Below are 22,997 nucleotides of genomic sequence, written 5' to 3' on the forward strand. Positions count from 1 at the left end.
TTTCTTTTCTTTTCTCCTTTCTTCCTTCCTTCATCCTTCCTTTTCTTTTTTTAATTTTGAGACAAGGTTTTACTCTGTAGCTCTGGCTAAACTAGAACCAGGTTGGCCTCAAACCCACGGCTATCCTCCCTGCTTGTGCTGCACAAGGACTGGAACTACCCGTGTGAGCCACCATACTTAGTTCAGTTGTGGATTTCTGTCCTCAGTGCTGTCAGAGAACACAGCTCTGCTGTCCTACCCACTTTGCGTCATTTGTCACAGCATCTCCAGGGCAGGACAGAGCAGGCAGGGTACAGGAAGCTCCCTAGTGACTTGACTTCACACTCTGCCCAATGCTGTTGGGATCTGGGATATTTTATTCACAGGCAGTGTGGGTTCCTCTCTGCTTTAGTTTTCTTTAAGACACAGCTCTACTGAGTTAGGATTCACACAGCCTGTAGCCTACACACCATGTAGCATCACAACTGGGCATGGGAAATCATCTCTGGGACCCACCTGTTGCTCTTAGGCAAGGCCACCCCTGAGACAACACCCTGTGTCCCCTTACCTCACACTGTGATCCCTCTTGGGCCCACACAGGGCATTTAGCTCTGAAACTAGCAAAGATTCAGGGGCCAGGGTTTATGTTGTGCTGTGGCTCCCCCTAGCTCAGCTCCAACCACAAGGAAGGTGATGGCAGACACCTGCTGGCCCAGAGATGCCCTCCCTGCATCCCTGCATCCCTGCACTGGGGCTGTATTGATGTCTGGGCCAGGAAAGGTGGGGACAGGGTCTGGCCAGCAGTGAGAGACAGGGGCAAGGCCTGAGCTCAGTCTCCTGCTTCTCAGACCATAGGAGGTCTTCAGTGAGTGTGCGCAGGGACACTGGGAGCCCCAGACACACTGACTTGTGCCACAGGCTGCACCCTGTCTTCTCACTCCCCGGAGAGTCTCTCAAAACAATCACACTAACACTCAGGGAGGTTAAATAGCCTAGTTTGGTGTCACACAGAAACTAGGAAATAAAGATGTGAGTGACATCCACCTTGGTGAGCTCCCTCACCTCAGAGTCTCCACTACAGCTGGCAGGACCTCTTCCTCTACCCCATGTATGTCACTTGGTCACAGGAAAGTAGAAATGAAGGTGCCTCAGTTTTCCAGGGACATCGTAGTTGCACATTTGTGTGAGGGTGGAGATGATGATTAATCTGTGAGGGCTTCCTGGAAGAGGTAGCCTTGTTGGTAAAGCTTTGGTGTGTCCTGGGACCCCCCCCAGGAGGACTTTTCTCCCTCCAGCTAGCTTCCCACCTGCCCCTCCACAACTTAGTAGCCCTTAAAGCAGCTTGCACATCCTGTCATTCCAGTTCCCCTCATTTGGGCCAGGGAAGAATTGGGAGAGGAAAGGCGTGGGGTATAAAGGGAGCTGCCTAACCAGGATAGAATCACCGTGCTGTCAGGTGTAGGGGCAGGAGTGTGGTCCAGGGGCACTTGGTGGGATTGGCAGAGGCAGAGGCAGAGGCAGGAGCCGGCAGGGTAGGAGAGGAGCAGCACGTCTGGAGCCCAATGTCCACCAAAGGCAAACACCAGGAGCTGGACCAGGGGTAGGTGAGCCTGCTGGCAGAGGACTCTGGAACCAAGATTGGGACCAGTGGCCGATGGAAATGGGCTGCCAGGGTCTTGGGAGAGGGGCAGGACCAGGGTTGAGACCACCAAGGAGCCTAGGACTTCAGAGTGATAGGTGGCCCAGGGGTCTCATGGCAGAGGTGTGGCCTTGTTCTTCTTTGACCCTGAGCCTCATATTCTCGTGATAGACTGGGGGAGTTTCAGGCTACAAAAGGCAGCTGTGTGAGTAGATGGGAACCTGGCACACTAAAGCTGTGACCAGTTGTTAGAAAAGAGGGGGCCAAGCCAGGCAATGGTGGCACACGCCTTTAATCCCAGCATTCAGGAGGCAGAGGCAGGTGGATATCTGTGAGTTTGAGCTGTGACTGTTAGCTTCCTCAGAATACTTTCCTAGTGTGCAAGAAGTCCTGGGTTTCAGCCCCTAGCTACCACTTGTAAACTCATGTGGTGACAAAGGCCAGTCAGCCTAGCACTTGGGAGGGAGGCAGGAGGATGGGAGTGGGGTGGGTTTCAAGGTCATCATTGGCTGCATAGCAAGTTTGAAGTCACCAGGCGACATAAGATTCTGTCTCAAAAGAAAAGCTGGGGGTGGAGGGTGTTCCTGTGTTTCTAGAACTGCTGCATTCTTTTGAAAGTTTTACGTTTATTTAGCATGCAAATGTGTGTGCACCAGCAAGAATGAAAATGCGGTGGCAGGACTGTGGAGGGTGGACATAAGAACATAGCTTGCATGAGGCATTCTCTCCTTTGACCGTGTGCGTTCCAGGTCACAGGCTTGGGGGTGAGTGCCTACTTTCCTAGACATCTCACCAACCTGAAGAATTATAGTCTTATGGTAGAAAATCTTAAGCTACAGAAAGGAGTTAATGATAAAAACAAAAAACAAAAACAAACAAAAAAACACATACTTCTAACACAGCAGACAGGAGGATTGATACAAGTTTGAGGCTACATAGAAAGAACCAGGCAGCTAAAGCTGCATAGTGAGACCTGTCTCTAAACACACACACACACACACACACACACACACACACACACACACACACAGCTGAAGAGATCACTCAGTGGGTAATGGGCTTACCACATAAATATGAAGGTCAGAGTTCAGATCCACTTTCCTCACGAAAAGCTGAATAGGTGTAGCAGCCCACGTGTTAGCCCAGAGCTCAGAAGTCAGAGAAAGGGGACCCCTGAGCCAGGCCATCTAGCTAGACCACCCAAATCAGTGAGCTGTGGGTCAGTGAGCGGCCCGTCCACAGCAAACAATGAGGAGCAAACCATAGGAGATGGCACCCAGTGTCAGCCTGTAGTCTCCACACGCATACCTACACATGCACCTGTGCATACACATGAGCCCACATACATTTGAACACTACACAGAGTTGGTTATACATTGGCACATGATTGAAATGTTGGTGAGAGGAGAGGCCTGTGGGGTTCAAAAAAAAAAAAAAAAAAAAAAAAAAAAAAAAACCATTGTTAGTGACCATTGTGAGGAAGACAAGTAAGCTGGCCTCTTGGAGCCTCAGTTTCTTCATCCTTACAATTTGTTAACAGTATCTGCCAGGTTTAAACATTACTCTTCCGTCCAGCTTGGTTCCCTGTTGTATTTGCTGTCCACAGACTCCATTGCAGCTCCCTTGTAGCAGGTCCCATCAAGACAACTGCCCTGCTACATCTCATTGCTCAAAATCGGCTCCACAGGCCTCTGCACCTGGTGCCCGGCATCCACAATGCTTGGTGTCCCTGTGTCTTCACTGCAGTTAGAGCTGGGCTGACGACTCCCCGGCCGGCCTCGCTCTGAAGGCGCCTGTGGTGTGCTGATCCTGTTTAATTACAGTCTCGTGCCACATAACTGCCATGTCAGTCAGTGACAGTCAGAATGTACAGCCGTAACCCTACAGACGATCACCAAGCTGAGTGAAGTAGGCTGCCCCACATTAAGGAGCCCTGGGACCTCAGCACATCTCAGGTTCAGCCCCATGAGGCCGCAGGGAGCCACGGATAATGTCAGAGCAAGGCTGATGTGACCAGGAGCTCACAGAGCCCAGGCAGTGAGGGCTGGTGAGGGCTGGTGATTGGCACCCCAGGAGGAGCTCTCAGGAAGAGACCTGAAATGCTCTAGGGCATCTGTCCTAAGGGTGCTATCCAAAGGGTCACTGTCCTGAGAGCTGTGTCCACTAGGGGGCACTGTCTTGAGAACTCTGTCCACAGGGGTGCTATCCTGAGAGGACATACATATGTCTAGAGAGGCAAGGGGGTTACCTGTGCTGTCCCTGTAGGAGCTCTGCCCCTGGACACACTGTTTTGAGGGCTGTCCACTGTAGGGCACTTTTCTGACATGAACTCTGTTCGGCTGGGAGTGCCCTTGCAAGAGCTCTGTTTGAAAAGGTGTACTGGCATTAGATGAACCTCCAAGGACCACGAGCCAGTCCCAGCATGGGCAGTTTCTGTCCACACAGATGCAAAGCACACACCTTTGTTTATTCAGGTCATCATAAAAACCCAACAAGGGTACACACACACACACACACACACACACACACACACTTATCACAGATTCAGAATATAGGTGCATAAAGAAACATGGACACTGGCACTCATTTGCACATGGATACAGAGCAACAGTGTAAAATAAGAGTCAGCCTTAGGAGTTGGCTCATGCCTGTAATCCCAGCTCTGGTAGAAGCAGGAGGGTCAGGAATTCACAAGTCACTTCTAGCTCTATAATACTTTGGAAGCCATCATGAGCTACATGAGACCTTGTCTCAAACAAAACAAAACAAAAAAACCAATCAACCAACAAATGAACAACAACAACAAAACACCCTCTGTATGACCACGGTTCAGAAGTGCTAGCACCCTGGCAGTGCTGGCCTGTGGGGTCATAGGGTGGGGATACCCATGGAAGACCATGAGCCTCTGGGTAATTGGAATGTGTCTTAAAGGCAGAGACAGTCCCAACCACCCAGTTACTGCTCCATACTGCAGGATGGACCCCTTTGAGGAAAGGCTGTGGAGGCTGAGGGAGGCCTTCAACACGGGGAAGACAAAGGCGGCCAAGTTCAGGGCTGAACAGCTACTGAGGCTCGGCCACTTCCTACAGGACAACAGGAAGCAGCTGCATGACGCGCTGACTGGGGACCTGGGCAAGGTCTGTTGGGGCATTGGGTGGGCACACAGAGGAGCAGATATGTCCTTCCCAAGCTGGCCACATACTGTCTGAGATCTTGTGTCCCTAAAGGGATTCATACCTTGCAATGTGATTGGCCATGTGCCTAAACGATATCCTGAATATTCATTCATGCCTTGTACGCAGAATGCGATGCTAACTCAGGAACACACAGAGGCCTCCTGAGAGGCCAGCTGGATGGCTGTTCTCAGGTCACAGATAGGGATACTGAGGCACCCTGGATAAGTCACTTGCCAAAAGTCCCAAAGCCATGCAGTAGTAGCCCAGACAGAATTAGTCCTCATGGAACATATACTGTTTATATGGTCAAGGAAAAACGCCTCACACCCTTTCCAAATGGTAAACCCCAGCTCAGCCTTGATCCTGCCCTCCCCGCTCCCCACAGTCAGCCTTTGAGTCAGACATGAGTGAGATCATCCTGTGCCAGAATGAGGTGGACCTGGCCCTCAGGAACCTGCAGGCCTGGATGAAGGACGAGTCTGTGTCCACCAACTTGGTGAGCCCTGTTGTCTGGGTGGTGGTGGGTGGAGATGGCAGGGGGTGGCAGGGCACAGGGCAGTCAGCCCCAGGCCCCTTCCTGCCACTTCTCACTGGGGACCCCATCACCCAGGGAGGTGAGGACACATGTGTGTGGGAGGCTGTCACTCACTGGGCACCTGACTGTCATCCTGCATCCTAGCTCACGAAGCTGAGCTCAGCCTTCATCCGGAAGGAGCCCTTCGGCCTGGTGCTCATCATTGCACCCTGGAATTACCCTTTGAACCTGATGATCGTGCCCCTAGTGGGGGCCATCGCTGCAGGTGAGGGGGGTTGGGTCCCCTCCCAAAGCGGGCATCCAGAGTTCCCTGGAGGCTGCAGGCACCGGCCAACCCCCTCTATTTCCCCACCGGCTCCTGCAGGGAACTGCGTGGTACTGAAGCCATCAGAGATAAGCAAGAACACAGAGAAGGTGCTGGCTGAGCTGCTGCCCCAGTATCTGGACCAGGTGTGCGTGGCTCTGCCTGTCAGCACCAGCATCCCCACACCCGTGCCCAGGCAGTGGGGGAGTCCCTGCTGCCCTTGGGTCTGCCCGCTGAGCTGTCATCCTGTCTTGCAGAGCTGTTTTGCTGTGGTGCTGGGAGGGCCCGAGGAGACCCGGCAGCTGCTGACACACAAATTTGACTATATCTTCTTCACGGGTGAGGATGGCCCTGGCCAGGATCCTGGGGGTGGGGGTACAGAACAGAAGAGAACACAGTGTGAAGGCACTGAGGGGCAAGGCCATAGGCCAGGGTAGGGAGCAGATCAAGAGATGGAGGCTGTCCAGGCCCTCTGAGAATCTTGGAGATTGGATCCTGGCTGGTCAGGATAGGCAGAACAGCCCAGAACTTGGGCTGAGAAAGAAGTCTGGAGAAAGGAGGCCAGAGTTCATGCCTAGACCAGTTGTCCAGGTGGAGGTAGTGTCTCTTGACCATGTCCTCAGGGAGCCCTCAGGTTGGCAAGATTGTGATGGCCGCTGCTGCCAAACACCTGACACCCATCACCCTGGAGCTGGGGGGTAAGAACCCCTGCTACGTGGATGACAACTGTGATGCACAAATCGTGGCCAACCGTGTGGCCTGGTTCCGCTACTTCAATGCTGGCCAGACCTGCGTGGCCCCCGATTACATCCTGTGTAGCCAGGAGATGCAGGAACGACTGGTTCCCGCCCTGCAGAATGCCATCACACGTTTCTATGGAGACAACCCTCAGACCTCCCCTAACCTGGGCAGAATCATCAACCAGAAACATTTCAAGAGGCTGCAGGGATTGCTGGGCTGTGGCCGCGTGGCCATCGGTGGCCAGAGCGATGAGGGAGAGCGCTACATTGGTGAGTGAGTCTCTTGTACCGTCACTGGTTCCCACCCCACCTGGGCTGAGACTCTCTTGTAATGGAGGGGCCCACCTTGGACCTCAAGTCTGAGACTGCAACTTAATTCTAGTTGCTGTTGCTAGGAGTCCCCAACACTTTGGTTCTTGGTCTGTGACTCTTCGGTGCTAAACGCTGTCCCATAGCTCAATCACTGTGAACTACAAACCTATTTTAGGTGTCCATAGTGTGGCTTAAATCCCTGTCCTACCTTCTATTGTCCCAAATCCCATAAGGACAGAGTCCCAGACACAGCCTGGCTTTCTCTTCTCAGAGGTCAGACCCTGAGACTCCCCATCCTGGAGACCGAGCTCCGTCCCTGTCAGAGCTCCTGTTCCTCAGTGTCCTACTTCTGGGGAGTCTGTCTACTCCCTGTGTCCTGTGTCTGCAGCACCCACAGTGTTAGTGGACGTGCAGGAGATGGAACCCGTGATGCAGGAGGAGATCTTTGGACCCATCCTGCCCCTGGTGACTGTGAGGAGCCTGGATGATGCCATTGACTTCATCAATAGGCGGGAGAAGCCACTAGCATTGTATGCCTATTCCAACAGCTGCCAGGTGGGTGTCATCTCCAGAAGGGGGCGGCAGAGAGCCCAAGGTCCTCTGTATAGTAACAGAATTTCAGGGATGGTGGCTTCTTAGGCTCTGTGCCTGCCCTCCTTCCCAGAAGGCACTGAGGTCCCCTCCCACATCCTATCCAGATTACACACATTCTCCTGGCACCACCACATCTTGCTGAACCAACAGCCAACAGACTTTTTTTTTTTAAACACAAGGTCCCATGTAGCCTTGTCTTCATACTATTTAGCTGAGGTGGCTTCAAACTCCTGATTCTCCTGCCTTGACCCCAATAGTGCTGGGATAAAAGGGGTGCACACTGTACCGGGTTTTAGGCGGCATTAGAAATCAAACTAAGGCCTCACACATGTTAAGCAAGCACTGGCATCTGAACTCCATTCTCCAGCCCTCAACAGTGGTTTCGAAAATAGACTTTTATTAGAGAATACATTTATGGAAAAGTCACAGGGGCAGTAGACGTCCCATGAACCCCATTCCCAGATGGCCCATGAAGGGCTCTGACACAGGTCAGAACCAGGACTACGGGGGGCATCACCATGCCTGTCCCTCCATCCATGTCATCTGTGTTCCTGATCTAGAGCTCTGTGAACTAGTCCTCACTCTGTGTGGCCAGGTCTCTGCAATGTCCCCAGTTTCTGGGTCTCCTCATGAATCAATAAAAGCTTTGGGGTTTCCAGAGAGATTGCCATGGAGGCAAAGGCTGCCTCTGAGTGCCCAAGTGCTGCTCATGGCTGGGGAGATTAACAGTCATTTAGGCAAGGCTCTATCTTGAGTGACTCTGCTGGGAGCAGGGAGCTGTCATACCTCTTCCTAAGAACTTGGGGCATGCCTCTAAGCCAGCCTTTGGGGAGATGTGGCAGAGCTTCAAAGAACACTGACCCTAGGCTACTGCAGACATGTTCTCAATCCCAGGAGAAAGAATTGACTCCTGAGCTGCGTGCGCATGCGCACGTGTGTTTGTGTGTGTGTGCATGCACATGTGTGTACATGTGATTCGCTTTGTTTTCTGAGGCATGCTCTTGTAAACCAGGCTGGTGTTGTTTCCCTGTGTCACTGAGAATGACCTTGAACACCCGGGACCAATCTCAGGCTGCTAAGCCCAAACCTGACCTTTGCAGCCCAAACTCGCCCCACACAAATCCCTCCCTTCTCTCCCGACTCAGCAGCCGCCTCATGTCTCTCCACTGGAACACCTCCATGACCACCTGTCTCCCTATGTTCCCACTCTGCCTGCCTCTAGCCTCATGCTATCCCCTCAGGATTATGTCTCAACATCCTGCTGGGGCCACATACATGTAGACTCATGTCCAGAGCATAGTCTGTCCAGACCCACCTTGGAACTCAGGCCCTTACCAAAACAAATTATAACCAGGTGTTTTACAAGTTCCTCTTTCTCTCCCAGGTGATTAAACAGGTCCTGGCCCGGACCAGCAGTGGGAGCTTCTGCGGGAACGATGGCTTCATGCACATGACCCTGTCCAGCCTTCCTTTTGGAGGAGTGGGTAGGTGGCAGCAGAGCTCTGCGCTCCTGGGCTGATCCACGGCTGCATCCCCAATCTGTGCTCAACACACTAACTGCAGAACATGCAGCCCACTTTCAGGGTAGCAGACATGACTGTCCCTCTAGCCTGCCTCCAGCCCCTCTACAGTCTGTGGTGGAACCTTCCAGGTGTGCTTGACTTGCATGTGTGAGTGAGCAACCTGAAGCTATCAGCCATTAAGCTTCTTGGCATTCATCAAGAAACATTTGATGGACACTTGTCCTCAGCCACCCATCCCCCACATAGCCGTAGGTGTTTTCACTCAACTATGAGGCTACATGTTTGCTCCTTCAGCCTTCCCCTGTCCTTGTGAATCAGGCCCGAGCACCTCAGCTTCCTAGAGGCCTGGGATGTAGAGACGCATGCTCCACAGGCATATGTGACCTTGGTAGCCATTTTCCTCTGAGACCATGAGACCACTTCATTATTGAAAGGGCATCCTGGTGCCTTCGCCTGGTGAGTCTCAGGAGTGAAACCAGTGACAGATGGCTCTGACCCTGCTGGTCTGTCTCCCTTCTCTGTTCCTTAGTTCCGTCTGCTATGACAGCGATTTAGCTTGGGCCTAACATGTCACCCACCTCTAAGGTGAGGTGTTCCCAGGCCTGCGTCCTTTTGGCTCACCCACTATTCATCTGATAGATCCCTCAACCCTCTGACCTCATTCACTCCATTGCCCTCTGTTTCACACAGGTCATTCCTGGGCCCTTGTCCCTTCCTAGACACTGGGAACTCTATGGGTCTGAAGATTCACTTACTTTCTTCAGCCTAGGAAGAGGGTGTCACTGTCCCAGAAGAGGAGACTGAGACAGTCATTTACTCAAGGAGGCATAGCTATTCAGGGCAAAGCTGGGCTCCACCTCCACCCTGGCAACCTGGCCTGGGGATATAATCCACAGTCACTGTCTGCTTCCCCTGCTCCAGTGCCTGGTAAGCTCATGCCAGGCAGGCTCAGGGTCAGCCTTTCACTCACAGTGCTTTGTAGCCTGCGGACCAATGGGGAAACAGAGGCTCAGATAGCGTTTTTGTCAGAGCCAGGGCTGTGTGAGATCCCCTTAGCTGGCCACTGACGGCTTGACCCTTTGTTCCATGCTGTCCACAGGATCGAGCGGGATGGGCAGGTACCACGGCAAGTTCTCCTTCGACACCTTTTCCAACCAGCGTGCCTGTCTGCTGTGCAGCCCCGGGATGGAGAAGCTCAATGACCTCCGTTACCCGCCTTACAGTCCGTGTAGCCAGAAGTTGCTGAACCAGGCCATGGGCTCCCAGAGCTGCGTCCTACTATGAACACCACCCTGACTCCCTCCTGCTGCCCAGACCCTGACCTCCCTGAGCTTTTCAGCAGTCCCCACATCACCATTTGTCCCCAAAAGACCGGGGAATACCCCACTTCTGGAACTTTTTCTGAACAGACCTGCAGCCAGGCAGGACCTCCAGTCCCTTCCCATGGCACAGCCCCCTCAGTAGCCTCCTGACCCTCTGCCTAGACAGGTCAGCGACAGGTGGGTGACAGAGAAGCCCCCTCCCCAAGGTTGGGCAGATCTGGTGACTGAGGAGAACTTTCTTTGTCAGATCATAGACAGAGTCACAAAAGACAGAGCAGTGGCTCACAGCCCCATCCACATCTGAGGGTGGCTTTGTCCCATCTGAAGAGACATGATCTTGAGCCAATATCAGATTAATTGGTAGAATCTGCCTGAAATGTGTTGACTAGTTACCTTTCTGTTGCTTCCATCAAATGACCTGACATAGGCAAGTTCAAGGGGGAAAGATTCTGTCATAGCTCATGGTCAGAGGATTCATTCTATCACAACTTCTGATGCAGTTAAAGATCCTGGCAAGGGGGTCCTCCCCACAGTGCTAACTTTAGTGTCAGGTGCCTTGTAAGAGAGAAGCAGAGGATGGAGGTAACAGGATGGCAGAGTATTTGCCAAGCATGTAGGAGGCTGGTTGCTGAAAGAAAAAGGCATGTGTGGGTGATATGTTCTGAGACTAGACAGGGACAAAGGATTCGATGTGTCCTGAGACAAAGGTTATGTAAAGATAGGAGGAGACTGGAGAGGTGTGGCTACAAACCAAGTATTCTTGGCAGTTACCTGAAGCGGGGAGAGGCAAGAGGGCCTTCCCCCACAGGCTCTAAAGGATCAGGGCCTCAGCATTATTTGTTTTTGTTTCTCAGATATGGTCTCGGTATATAGTCCAGACTGTCCTGGAATTCATGGCTATCCTCCTGCCTCAGCTGTACAAGGGAACTATAGATGTGAGCCACCATACTTGGTTCAGTTGTGGATTTCTGTCCTCAGTGCTGTCAGAGAACACAGCTCTGCTGTCCTACCCACTTTGCGTCATTTGTCACAGCATCTCCAGGGCAGGACAGAGCAGGCAGGGTACAGGAAGCTCCCTAGTGACTTGACTTCACACTCTGCCCAATGCTGTTGGGATCTGGGATATTTTATTCACAGGCAGTGTGGGTTCCTCTCTGCTTTAGTTTTCTTTAAGACACAGCTCTACTGAGTTAGGATTCACACAGCCTGTAGCCTACACACTATGTAGCATCACAACTGGGCATGGGAAATCATCTCTGGGACCCACCTGTTGCTCTTAGGCAAGGCCACCCCTGAGACAACACCCTGTGTCCCCTTACCTCACACTGTGATCCCTTCTTGGGCCCACACAGGGCATTTAGCTCTGAAACTAGCAAAGATTCAGGGGCCAGGGTTTATGTTGTGCTGTGGCTCCCCCTAGCTCAGCTCCAACCACAAGGAAGGTGATGGCAGACACCTGCTGGCCCAGAGATGCCCTCCCTGCATCCCTGCATCCCTGCACTGGGGCTGTATTGATGTCTGGGCCAGGAAAGGTGGGGACAGGGTCTGGCCAGCAGTGAGAGACAGGGCAAGGCCTGAGCTCAGTCTCCTGCTTCTCAGACCATAGGAGGTCTTCAGTGAGTGTGCGCAGGGACACTGGGAGCCCCAGACACACTGACTTGTGCCACAGGCTGCACCCTGTCTTCTCACTCCCTGGAGAGTCTCTCAAAAATCATATAAGGGACTGGAGAGATGGCTCATTGGTTACCGGCACTGACTGCTCTTCCTGAGGACCTGGGTCTAGTTCCTAGCACTCAGATGGCATTTCACACCATCTGTAACTCCCGTCCCAGGGCAACTAATACCCTCTTCTGACCACTGCAGGTACCAGGAATGCAACATGGTACATTGTAGTGAGATAGTCACTTTGTCAGCGCCTGTGGCATAGACCACGCCCATTGGGGGGAGGAGACAGGGCAGGATGTGACCTGGGGGAACGAAGGCTGAGGAGGGGGCTTGGAGAGCTCTCTGGGACAGGAGTACATCCGGAGGCATCCTTGGGACCAGGAACCTGCTGGTGTTCATCTGTCTATGTTGTGACTTATTTCTCCCTGAATAAACATCTATTTGTTTCTCCTGACCCTTATTAAACATCAAATATATATATATATATATATATATATATATATATATATATATATATATGCGCAGGCAAAACATCCATACACAAAAATAAAATTATATATATATGCATATTATGCATATATATATATACACACACACATATATTTTAATTATGACATGAGGCTTGGAGAGGGTAAATAACTTGACTGGGATCACACAGTAAATAGGAAATAAAGACATAAGTGGCATTCCTCCATTGGAGCAATTCCCCTGCCTTCAGAGTCTCCTCTACAATCGGCAGAGCCCCTTCTTCCTCTGACCTATTTGGTCACAGGAGACTAGAAATAAAAGTGCCACAATTTCTCTTCTAGACAGGGACACCCTGACTGTGCATGTGTGTGAGGATGGAGATGATTTACCTGTGGACTCTCTTGGAGGAGGTGGTATTACTGTCAGGAACCTAATGAGGTTTGTCTTCACCTCCCACCCCCATGACTTTTCTCCCCGCTAGCTAACTTCCTGTCAGCCTGTGCAGCCTGCCATTCCGGTTTCCTATAGCTGTGCCCAGGAGGCAGTGCAGGGGGAGGTGTGGGATTTGGAGGCAGCCGCCCCACCCACCATCTGTTAGAGCTCCTGCCTGTACCGCCTGGTAGGACGCGGTAGTGTGGTCCCACTGTGGTCTCACCTAGAAGGATCAGCAGAGGCAAGCGAGAGCCTGGCTAAAAGAGGAGCCACACATCTGGAACCAAAATGTCTGCTACGGACACAGGCTCAGAGCCTTCACTGGGGTAGGTAGGGTCACTGGCACTGGTGGCAAAGATTCTTAGTGCAAAAGGCTTTGGGTGGGGGCAGTTACTGGTGGAAATGGCATGTGAGCCATAGCTGAGGGGCAGGGCCAAGAGCCAAGGTGTTGAGATTGCCAAGGGGCCTAAGACAGCAAAGTGACAACAGGACCAGGGCTGAGGGTAGAGGCACAGCCTTTTGCTTTGTCCTGAACCTCACTTTCCTGTGGCAGATAGAAAGCACTCGGACTGGGGACAAACCCATCCTGTCAGCAGGAACTCCATACTGCTGAAGGCGATGGCCATGTGAGCAGATGGAGACCTGGCAAGGGACAGGACAGAGCTGTTATTAGGGTGTCAGAAAGGAGGGGACTTCTTGAAGGCAAGGTCAGAACTGAGGGTTTTGTTTGTTTGAGGCAGGATCTCACTGTGTCGCCCTGGCTGTCCTGGAATTCAGTATGTAGACCAGGCTAGCCTCAAACTCTCAGAGCTCTACTTGCCTCTGCCTCTGGAGTGCTGGGGTTAAGGGCGCGTGCTACCAGCCACAATCCAGCTTTAGATTTAAATAGCCACATTAACAATGGAGCACAGTGACACGTGCCTGTAATCCCAACTCTCCAGGTGCTGAGGTAGCAGAATCACAAATTCGAGGACAGCCCAGAATGCACAGTGAGAGTTGCTTCAAAAAAGAAAAAGAAAGAAAAACAGAAAGAAAGAAAGAAAGAAAGAAAGAAAGGAAGGAAGGAAGGAAGGAAGGAAGGAAGGAAGAAAGGAAGGAAGGAAGGAAGGAAGAAAGAAAGAAAGAAAGGAAGGAAGGAAGGAAGGAAGAAAGGAAGGAAGGAAGGAAGGAAGAAAGGAAGGAAGGAAGAAAGAAAGAAAGGAAGGAAGGAAGGAAGAAAGAAAGAAAGGAAGGAAGGAAGGAAGGAAGAAAGAAAGAAAGGAAGGAAAGGAAGGAAGGAAGGAAGGAAGGAAGAAAGAAAGGAAGGAAGGAAGGAAGAAAGGAAGGAAGGAAGAAAGAAAGAAAGGAAGGAAAGGAAGGAAGGAAGGGAGGGAGGAAGGAAGGAAGGAAGGAAAGGAAGTAGTAGAAAAAGTATGGGGCTGGGGCTGGGCTGAGTGCTGGCTTGCCTAGTGTGTATGAAGCACTGTGTCTGATCCCAGGACAGCATAAACTGTATGGAGTGGCACACGTACATAATTCTAGCACCTGGGAGGTAGGAGCAGAAGCATGAGAATCAGGGGGTCCAGGTCATCCTTAGTTACATATCAAGTCTGAGGTTAGCTTGAGCTACATGCGGTCCTGTCATGGACTGGAGAGATGGCTCAGTGGATAAGAGCCCGGGATGTTCTTCCAGGGAGCTTGGGTTCACTTTCTAGCACCCATATGGCAGCTCACAACTGTCTGTAACCCTAGTTCCAGGGAATCCAACACCCTCGCGCAGGCATACATGCAGGCAAAACACTAATGCACATAAAATAAAATTAAATCATTTTTTAAAAAGATTGTCATTGTGCTGGATGGTACATGTCTTTAACCCTTCTCACTGTGCCTCTGGAAATGTGACATTCTCTTAGAACAGCTGGAAGCTACCCATAGGCATTGAGGAAATGATAAAAAAAAAAAAAAAAAGCTTGTAACTAAAAGCTTAGTGTGGTGGCTGGCATACACATGCATCTCCATACTCAGAGGCAGGAGGATTACTTTAAGTTCATTGTTACATAGAGTATCAGGCTGGCTAAGGCTGCATAAGACCCTGCCCCAAACCTGTCACAAACATGTTGACCACCACCCCCAAGCACAATCCAGGTGGGCACATCAGCCTACCTGTTAAGACATTGTTTGGAAAACAGAGATAGGGATTCCCCTCGGCCACACTACACAAACTACAGCAGCCAAAGAAGTGACGCTCGGGTTCAGGGATGGATTCCGGCTCATTAAATAAAGAGGAACTGAGGAAGATAGTAGTATCAGTCTCTGGCCTCCACACACCCACACACGCTTCTGCATACATACAAGCCTTCACTCATATGTGTGAACACACACGCCACCCTTCTACACACACCAAGTGTAGGACACACACTGGAACAAGGTCATAGTTTTGGGGAGAGAACTGTGGGTGCTGAGAAGCGTGAGGAGGGTGTTCTCATTTCACCTCGATAAAGTGTTCTGCCCAGAGCAACTTACAGAAGGAGAGTGTTGATTTTAGTTTATGGAAGTCACCTCAGGAACTAACTCAAAGCCAAGGAAGGACAGCAGAAACCATGGAGGAGGATGTTCTCTTACTAGTTCAAAGGCTTATCCTCAGCTAGCTTTCTTATAATCCAGGACCACCCACCTAGGGGATGGTGCCACCCACAATGGGCTGGGGCTCCTATATCAAGTAGCATTCAAGACAATCTCCCACAGACATGCACACAGGCCACCTTGTCTGGGTAATCCCTCATTTGTGACTTCCTTCTCAGGTGACCCTAGACTGCATCAGGTTGATAGTCAAAATTGGGACAAACCAGCTAGACCCTCTGAGCCTTACTCGGTCATCCTTAGTATGGGGTAGTGATATCTTCAGGGCTTACATGAGATGGCATTTTCCACTCTTCTGTCCAACTGCCAGCTCTGCCTTCCTTCCAGCTTGGTTCCATGTTGTATTTGCTGTCCACAGACTCCATTGCAGCTCCCTTGTAGCAGGTCCCATCAAGACAACTGCCCTGCTACATCTCATTGCTCAAAATCGGCTCCACAGGCCTCTGCACCTGGTGCCCGGCATCCACAATGCTTGGTGTCTCTGTGTCTTCACTGCAGTTAGAGCTGGGCTGACGACTCCCCGGCCGGCCTTGCTCTGAAGGCGCCTGTGGTGTGCTGATCCTGTTTAATTACAGTCTCGTGCCACATAACTGCCATGTCAGTCAGTGACAGTCAGAATGTACAGCCGTAACCCTACAGACGATCACCAAGCTGAGTGAAGTAGGCTGCCCCACATTAAGGAGCCCTGGGACCTCAGCACATCTCAGGTTCAGCCCCATGAGGCCGCAGGGAGCCACGGATAATGTCAGAGCAAGGCTGATGTGACCAGGAGCTCACAGAGCCCAGGCAGGGAGGGCTGGTGAGGGCTGGTGATTGGCACCCCAGGAGGAGCTCTCAGGAAGAGACCTGAAATGCTCTAGGGTCTAACATCTGGGACAACTCTGCCAGCTGTCCAGGGAGTGAGGAACCAAGCATTCCCAGCCAGGTCCAGCTCCTCCAGGGCCCCTGTGGGGAATGGCTCCTGGTCCTCTTGGGAAGGGGTCTAGGTGGGGAGTCCCTCAGGCCTGGTTGTAAGAAAGGAGGGCCTGTGTTCCCATCTAGCCCTGGCAGGAGTTGAGCCTGCTCAGGGACACTCCTCACCAACACTGTTGTGTGCTGCCTCCTCCTGTGGGCCCCAGGGGAGGGGACATGAATGTGGAGGCCTCAGCCAGGAAATCAGCAGCACTGCCTTGGGGAAGTGGGCAAGTCTGTACTCTCTTGTCTCCCTACATTCATCAGCTGTGACAGTTCCTCAGAGCCTGGAGTGCCTGCTCAACTTTGCCTTTTGTTCTTTAGGAATAGACTCTGCCCTGATAGCTTTACCCATAGAGGTCACTGTTGTGAGAGTACTGTCCACTGGGGGCACTGTCCTGAGACATCTGTCTCCTGGGGCACTGTCCTGAGAGTTCTGTCCACTAGGGGCACTGTCCTGAGACTCCTGTCCACTGGGGGTGTTGTCCTGAGAGTTCTGTCCACTGGGGGTGCTGTCATGAGACTTCTGTCCACTGGGGGCACTGTCCTGAGAGTCCTGTCCACTAGGGGTGCTGTCATGAGACTCCTGTCCACTGGGGGTGTTGTCCTGAGAGTTCTGTCCACTGGGGGTGCTGCTATGAGACTTCTGTCCACTGGGGGCACTGTCCTGAGAGTCCTGTCCACTAGGGGTGCTGTCCTGAGACTTCTGTCCACTAGGGGTGCTGTCCTGAGAGTCCTGTCCACTGGTGGCGCTGTCCTGAGACTTCTGTCTACAGGGGGTGCTGTCCTGAGAATTCTGTCCACTGGAGGTGCTGTCCTGAGACTTCTGTCTACAGGGGATGCTGTCTTGAGAGTCCTATCCAGTGGGGATGCTGTCTTGAGAATTCTGTCCACTGGGGCACTGTCCTGAGAGTCCTGTCCACTGGGGGTGCTGTCCTGAGAGTCCTGTCCAGTGGGGGGCACTGTCCTGAGAGTTGCATCCACAGAGGCATTGTAAGATTCTGTTACTGCCATGGTTGAGTGTGTGTGTGTGTGTGTGTGTGTGTGTGTGTGTGTGTGTGTGTGTATGGTGGTACTGTCCTGAGAGTAGCTTTGTCCAGAGTGAGGCACTGTCTGCAGGGATGTGTATCTGAATGTCATTAACTAGGATGGTGATCTGTGGAAGTCCAGGGAGGATGAAGGTGCTGTTGGGCAGGACTTCAAGGGCACCACAGTGGTACTGTTCCTGCTCCCTCTCAGGGCTGTGAGAAGGTCCCAACTGTTTCTGTCCACACAGATGCAAAGCAACACCCATTCCCATCCAACTCACCACACAAGACACATGTGTACAGATTCAGGGGTGTACACAAAGATAAACCCACTGACAGACACTCCATATATGTAGACACTTGAAAATAGGCATGCGTGGATACGAGCACACATGCACATAAAAGCATATAAATATCACCTTCATACAACTATTTGTTGTATGGCAAAACTTCTACTGTGGGGGCAGAGCACAAAGTTCTACTCATCCCAGATAGAGAACCCATGATAGACCAAAGTACGGATACCACCAAAGTCCAACTTGGTAAACCAATGACTTTAACTAGAGGTTACTTACAGGAGTATGAGTGAAGGGTTACTTACAGGCACAGAAATGACTCAAAAACAGCTGTGTCACCAAGGCCCACCTCAGCATGGGCAACACGTCATAGAGCTGAGGAACCTGGAGCTCAAGGGACAGCCTGCAGGCAGCTCGACTGGTGGGAGTGTCCTTTCCAGGGGCGTGCCTCACATATGGTTCTTTGCAGCTGGGCTCTACTTTACACTGGCAGGGAGGGTCCTAGTGAATCTGCTCTCTCTCTCTCTCTCTCTCTCTCACACACACACACACACACACACACACAGTAGACACGTCCCACGCAAGCTTTCTGACCTGTGTTTGATTGTCGAGGCCCAAAGAAAGATGGAAGGAGAGAGTTGACTCCACAAATTTGTCCCCCTGTCCTTCACACACACATAGTGTGAGTGCCTCTCTTCACATGCAACAATAAATGCAATTTAAAAGAAAAATGGAAGAAATCTATAAAATTGCTTATTTCAAACAATGACAAAATGTCATAAAAACAAAGACAAAATCAGACACAGACAATAACACCCATGTACACACAACACCATTCTGTAGCAACTGGTCCATGGGATCATCCAAGGGATGTGGAACTCAGGGGAGGGCTTGGGAGGATGGGAAAGTGGCCCATGACTCATGTGTATTTGGGAAGCTCTTCCCAAAGGTTGAGTGGAGCACGGACTACCCATGAACACTGTCTCATCCTGCAGGGTGGACCCCTCTGAGGACACACTGCGGAGACTGCGGGAAGCTTTCAATTCAGGGCGGACTCGGCCTGCTGAGTTTCGGACAGCACAGCTACAGAGCCTGGGCCGCTTCTTGCAGGACAACAAGCAGCTGCTGCAGGATGCACTGGCCAAGGATGTGGGCAAGGTGCTGGGGTGGTGGTGGTGGATGGGAGCGGTATCTAGACAGGTGCAGCTGTGTCCTTCCCAAGCTGGGCCGCATCTTCTGTGAGATCTAGTGCCCTCCATGACCAAACCTGGTGTAGTTAACCTTTGCTCTATACACAGAATGCAGCATCAACTTGAGAACATGAAGGGCACCAGTGAGAGGCCAGTGGATGGCTGTTCTCAGGTCACAGATAGGGATACTGAGGCACCCTGGATAAGTCACTTGCCAAAAGTCCCAAAGCCATGCAGTAGTAGCCCAGACAGAATTAGTCCTCATGGAACATATACTGTTTATATGGTCAAGGAAAAACGCCTCACACCCTTTCCAAATGGTAAACCCCAGCTCAGCCTTGATCCTGCCCTCCCCGCTCCCCACAGTCAGCCTTTGAGTCAGACATGAGTGAGATCATCCTGTGCCAGAATGAGGTGGACCTGGCCCTCAGGAACCTGCAGGCCTGGATGAAGGACGAGTCTGTGTCCACCAACTTGGTGAGCCCTGTTGTCTGGGTGGTGGTGGGTGGAGATGGCAGGGGGTGGCAGGGCACAGGGCAGTCAGCCCCAGGCCCCTTCCTGCCACTTCTCACTGGGGACCCCATCACCCAGGGAGGTGAGGACACGTGTGTGTGGGAGGCTGCCACTCACTGGGCACCTGACTGTCATCCTGCATCCTAGCTCACGAAGCTGAGCTCAGCCTTCATCCGGAAGGAGCCCTTCGGCCTGGTGCTCATCATTGCACCCTGGAATTACCCTTTGAACCTGATGATCGTGCCCCTAGTGGGGGCCATCGCTGCAGGTGAGGGGGGTTGGGTCCCTCCCAAAGCGGGCATCCAGAGTTCCCTGGAGGCTGCAGGCACCGGCCAACCCCCTCTACTTCCCCACCGGCTCCTGCAGGGAACTGCGTGGTACTGAAGCCATCAGAGATAAGCAAGAACACAGAGAAGGTGCTGGCTGAGCTGCTGCCCCAGTATCTGGACCAGGTGTGCGTGGCTCTGCCTGTCAGCACCAGCATCCCCACACCCGTGCCCAGGCAGTGGGGGAGTCCCTGCTGCCCTTGGGTCTGCCCGCTGAGCTGTCATCCTGTCTTGCAGAGCTGTTTTGCTGTGGTGCTGGGAGGGCCCGAGGAGACCCGGCAGCTGCTGACACACAAATTTGACTATATCTTCTTCACGGGTGAGGATGGCCCTGGCCAGGATCCTGGGGGTGGGGGTACAGAAGAGAACACAGTGTGAGGGCACTGAGGGGCAAGGCCATAGGCCAGGGTAGGGAGCAGATCAAGAGATGGAGGCTGTCCAGGCCCTCTGAGAATCTTGGAGATTGGATCCTGGCTGGTCAGGATAGGCAGAACAGCCCAGAACTTGGGCTGAGAAAGAAGTCTGGAGAAAGGAGGCCAGAGTTCATGCCTAGACCAGTTGTCCAGGTGGAGGTAGTGTCTCTTGACCATGTCCTCAGGGAGCCCTCAGGTTGGCAAGATCGTGATGGCCGCTGCTGCCAAACACCTGACACCCATCACCCTGGAGCTGGGGGGTAAGAACCCCTGCTACGTGGATGACAACTGTGATGCACAAATCGTGGCCAACCGTGTGGCCTGGTTCCGCTACTTCAATGCTGGCCAGACCTGCGTGGCCCCCGATTACATCCTGTGTAGCCAGGAGATGCAGGAGCGACTGGTTCCCGCCCTGCAGAATGCCATCACACGTTTCTATGGAGACAACCCTCAGACCTCCCCTAACCTGGGCAGAATCATCAACCAGAAACATTTCAAGAGGCTGCAGGGATTGCTGGGCTGTGGCCGCGTGGCCATCGGTGGCCAGAGCGATGAGGGAGAGCGCTACATTGGTGAGTGAGTCTCTTGTACCGTCACTGGTTCCCACCCCACCTGGGCTGAGACCCTTCTGTATAGAAGAGGGCTTTGTTGGACCCTGAGCATGAGCTTCTGAGTCCTTGAATCCTCAAGTTCCCTGCTCTGGTGCTTTAAGTGGGTCTGAGCCTGTCACTCTTAAATTCCAATCTTAGGCCCCACAGCTTTAGACTTAATGAGCTGGGATCCAGGTTTATGGGCTTAAAGTTCCGTTTGCTTTTCATTGCCCCATGAGGCCAGTTCCCCGCACACTCAGACCCTGGAGTCCTGAGAGTTCAGATCCTCACACTCTCCAGTCTGGAGCCTTGTTTCCACCAAGCTCTGACAGCAAGTGATGCTGTTTCTCCCTCTCTGCAGCACCCACGGTGCTGGTAGATGTCCAGGAATCAGAGCCAGTGATGCAGGAGGAGATCTTCGGGCCCATCCTGCCCTTGATGACTGTGAGAAGCCTGGATGAGGCCATCAACTTCATTAACAAGCAAGAGAAGCCACTGGCATTGTATGCCTTCTCCAACAACAATCAGGTGGGGCCTGCCAGGGCTGGCAGAAAGGGGGACGATTGGCCACACCTCTAGCTTGGGGCTTTAGACCGATGTTGCAAGTTTTAGCAGCCAAGCTGGCTCCATTGAATACTGCACAGAGCTCCTCATGGTCATAGTTATGGGCATGGACCTGTGCCCTACCTATCCCTATGAGGTGCGTCCCCAGTGGGTGCCTATAATAAGGGACTGCTTAGTGTAGGGAGGAGCTGGGAGGGCAATGCAGGGTGAGAATTCTGTTCCCTCGGTGGGACTGTCAGGACTCACCCCCTGCTCCATGTGCTTCTGCCTCTCTCAGGTGGTGAATCAACTGTTGGAACGCACCAGCAGTGGTGGCTTTGGAGGCAATGATGGTTTCCTCTACCTGACTCTACCTGCCCTGCCCCTGGGGGGAGTTGGTGAGTTTCTGGCCGCCTCCACAAATCCAGCCCCTGCCCCAGAATGTCCTTTGCTATTCTCTCCACCTGGATGTAGGTCTTATGGCTTTGGTGTCCCTATCTGTCAAACTTTTTTTTTTTAATTTATTGCCCTGCCTTTCTGTGTTCCCACACAAGCTTTGGGCTTCTGGCTCAGGCAGGTGGCTGCTACTCAGGCTGGCAATCAGGACTACACAGGTGCTGTCCTCACACTCACTCTCTGTGTCCTTGCAGGCAACAGTGGGATGGGCAGGTACCACGGCAAGTTCTCCTTCGATACCTTCTCCCATCAGCGTGCCTGTCTGCTGCGCAGCCCCGGGATGGAGAAGCTCAATGACCTCCGTTACCCGCCTTATGGTCCCTGGAACCAGCAGCTAATAAGCTGGGCCATGGGCTCCCAGAGCTGCACCCTCCTATGAACACCACCCTGACTCCCTCCTGCTGCCCAGACCCTGACCTTCCTGAGCTTTTCAGCTGCCCTCATACCCCAGTGGTCTCTGAAAGGCAGGTGTCTGGTCCAGCCTATTAACACCCCACTTTTGGAACTTTTTCTGAACAGACCTGCAGCCAGGCAGGACCTCCAGTCCCTTCCCATGGCACAGCCCCCTCAGTAGCCTCCTGACCCTCTGCCTAGACAGGTCAGCGACAGGTCAGGTGACAGAGAAGCCCCCTCCCCAAGGTTGGGCAGATCTGGTGACTGAGGAGAACTTTCTTTGTTAGATCATAGACAGAGTCACAAAAGACAGAGCAGTGGCTCACAGCCCCATCCACATCTGAGGGTGGCTTTGTCCCATCTGGAGACATGATCTTGAACCCATATCAAATTAATTGGTGGGATGTGTGTGAAGTGTGTTGACTAGTTACTTTTCTGTTGCTTCGATCAAATGACCTGACATAGGCAAACCCAGGGGGAAAATATTTACTCATGGCTCATAGCTTTAGAAAGTTCTATCCCCCATGACTCAGCAGACATGACAGAATATAGCTCAGTTCACAGGATGGCAGGCCAGGAAACATCATGAATAAAAAGGAAAGCATGGTTGATTAGTCATGTCTGCTCTGGGCCCAAGCAGGGGTGTGTGCATGTATTGGTTATATATCCACTCCTAGAAAGAGGTAAAATATGAAATTAGAGACTTGGGGCTAAAGAGATCGCTCAGTGGTTAGGAACACTGGCTGTTCTTCCAGAGAACAGGGTTCAGTCTCCAGCACCCACATGGGAGCTTACACCATCTGTAACTCCAGTTGAAGAGGATCCAACACCCTTTTCTGGTCTTAGCAAGTACCAGGCACACATATGATGTCCAGACATACTTGTAGGCAAAACACTCATACACAGAAAATAAAATAAAAAATGGAGGCTTAGAACTGGGTGTGGTGGCACATGACAATACAGATGAGTTATCCTTCCTGGTCCAGGACA

At 52.2% G+C, this 22,997-nt stretch overlaps 2 protein-coding genes across 2 annotated transcripts; both read left to right on the forward strand.

The window, feature by feature from the left end:
* Positions 1-4,593: 4,593 nt before the first annotated feature.
* Positions 4,594-10,086, forward strand: LOC127228619 (aldehyde dehydrogenase family 3 member B3). Its single transcript, XM_051193534.1, has 9 exons — positions 4,594-4,755; positions 5,180-5,290; positions 5,474-5,594; positions 5,694-5,779; positions 5,891-5,972; positions 6,257-6,643; positions 7,074-7,240; positions 8,664-8,763; positions 9,902-10,086. Exons 1-9 carry the CDS (start codon positions 4,594-4,596, stop codon positions 10,084-10,086), a joined length of 1,401 nt encoding a protein of 466 aa, XP_051049491.1.
* A 2,798-nt stretch (positions 10,087-12,884) lies between these two features.
* On the forward strand, positions 12,885-22,217 carry LOC127228618 (aldehyde dehydrogenase family 3 member B2). Its single transcript, XM_051193532.1, has 10 exons — positions 12,885-13,015; positions 18,579-18,741; positions 19,140-19,250; positions 19,434-19,554; positions 19,653-19,738; positions 19,850-19,931; positions 20,211-20,597; positions 20,977-21,143; positions 21,457-21,556; positions 21,809-22,217. The coding sequence occupies exons 1-10, from the start codon at positions 12,978-12,980 to the stop codon at positions 21,991-21,993; spliced, it is 1,440 nt and encodes a 479-aa protein (XP_051049489.1). The 5' UTR covers positions 12,885-12,977; the 3' UTR covers positions 21,994-22,217.
* The last annotated feature ends 780 nt before the right edge of the window (positions 22,218-22,997 follow it).

The sequence above is a fragment of the Phodopus roborovskii genome, unplaced genomic scaffold (assembly GCF_943737965.1).
Source record: "Phodopus roborovskii unplaced genomic scaffold, PHOROB, whole genome shotgun sequence".
NCBI classification, from domain to species: Eukaryota; Metazoa; Chordata; class Mammalia; order Rodentia; family Cricetidae; genus Phodopus; species Phodopus roborovskii.

Coding starts and splice junctions, on each gene's coding strand:
- LOC127228619 (XM_051193534.1), top strand. CDS start 4,594: ATGGACCCCTTTGAGGAAAGGCTGTGGAGGCTGAGGGAGGCCTTCAAC. Junction 5,291..5,473: donor AGTCTGTGTCCACCAACTTG/GTGAGCCCTGTT, acceptor CCTGCATCCTAG/CTCACGAAGCTGAGCTCAGC. Junction 5,973..6,256: donor TGACTATATCTTCTTCACGG/GTGAGGATGGCC, acceptor CCATGTCCTCAG/GGAGCCCTCAGGTTGGCAAG.
- LOC127228618 (XM_051193532.1), top strand. CDS start 12,978: ATGTCTGCTACGGACACAGGCTCAGAGCCTTCACTGGG. Junction 20,598..20,976: donor TGAGGGAGAGCGCTACATTG/GTGAGTGAGTCT, acceptor CCCTCTCTGCAG/CACCCACGGTGCTGGTAGAT. Junction 21,144..21,456: donor CCTTCTCCAACAACAATCAG/GTGGGGCCTGCC, acceptor TGCCTCTCTCAG/GTGGTGAATCAACTGTTGGA.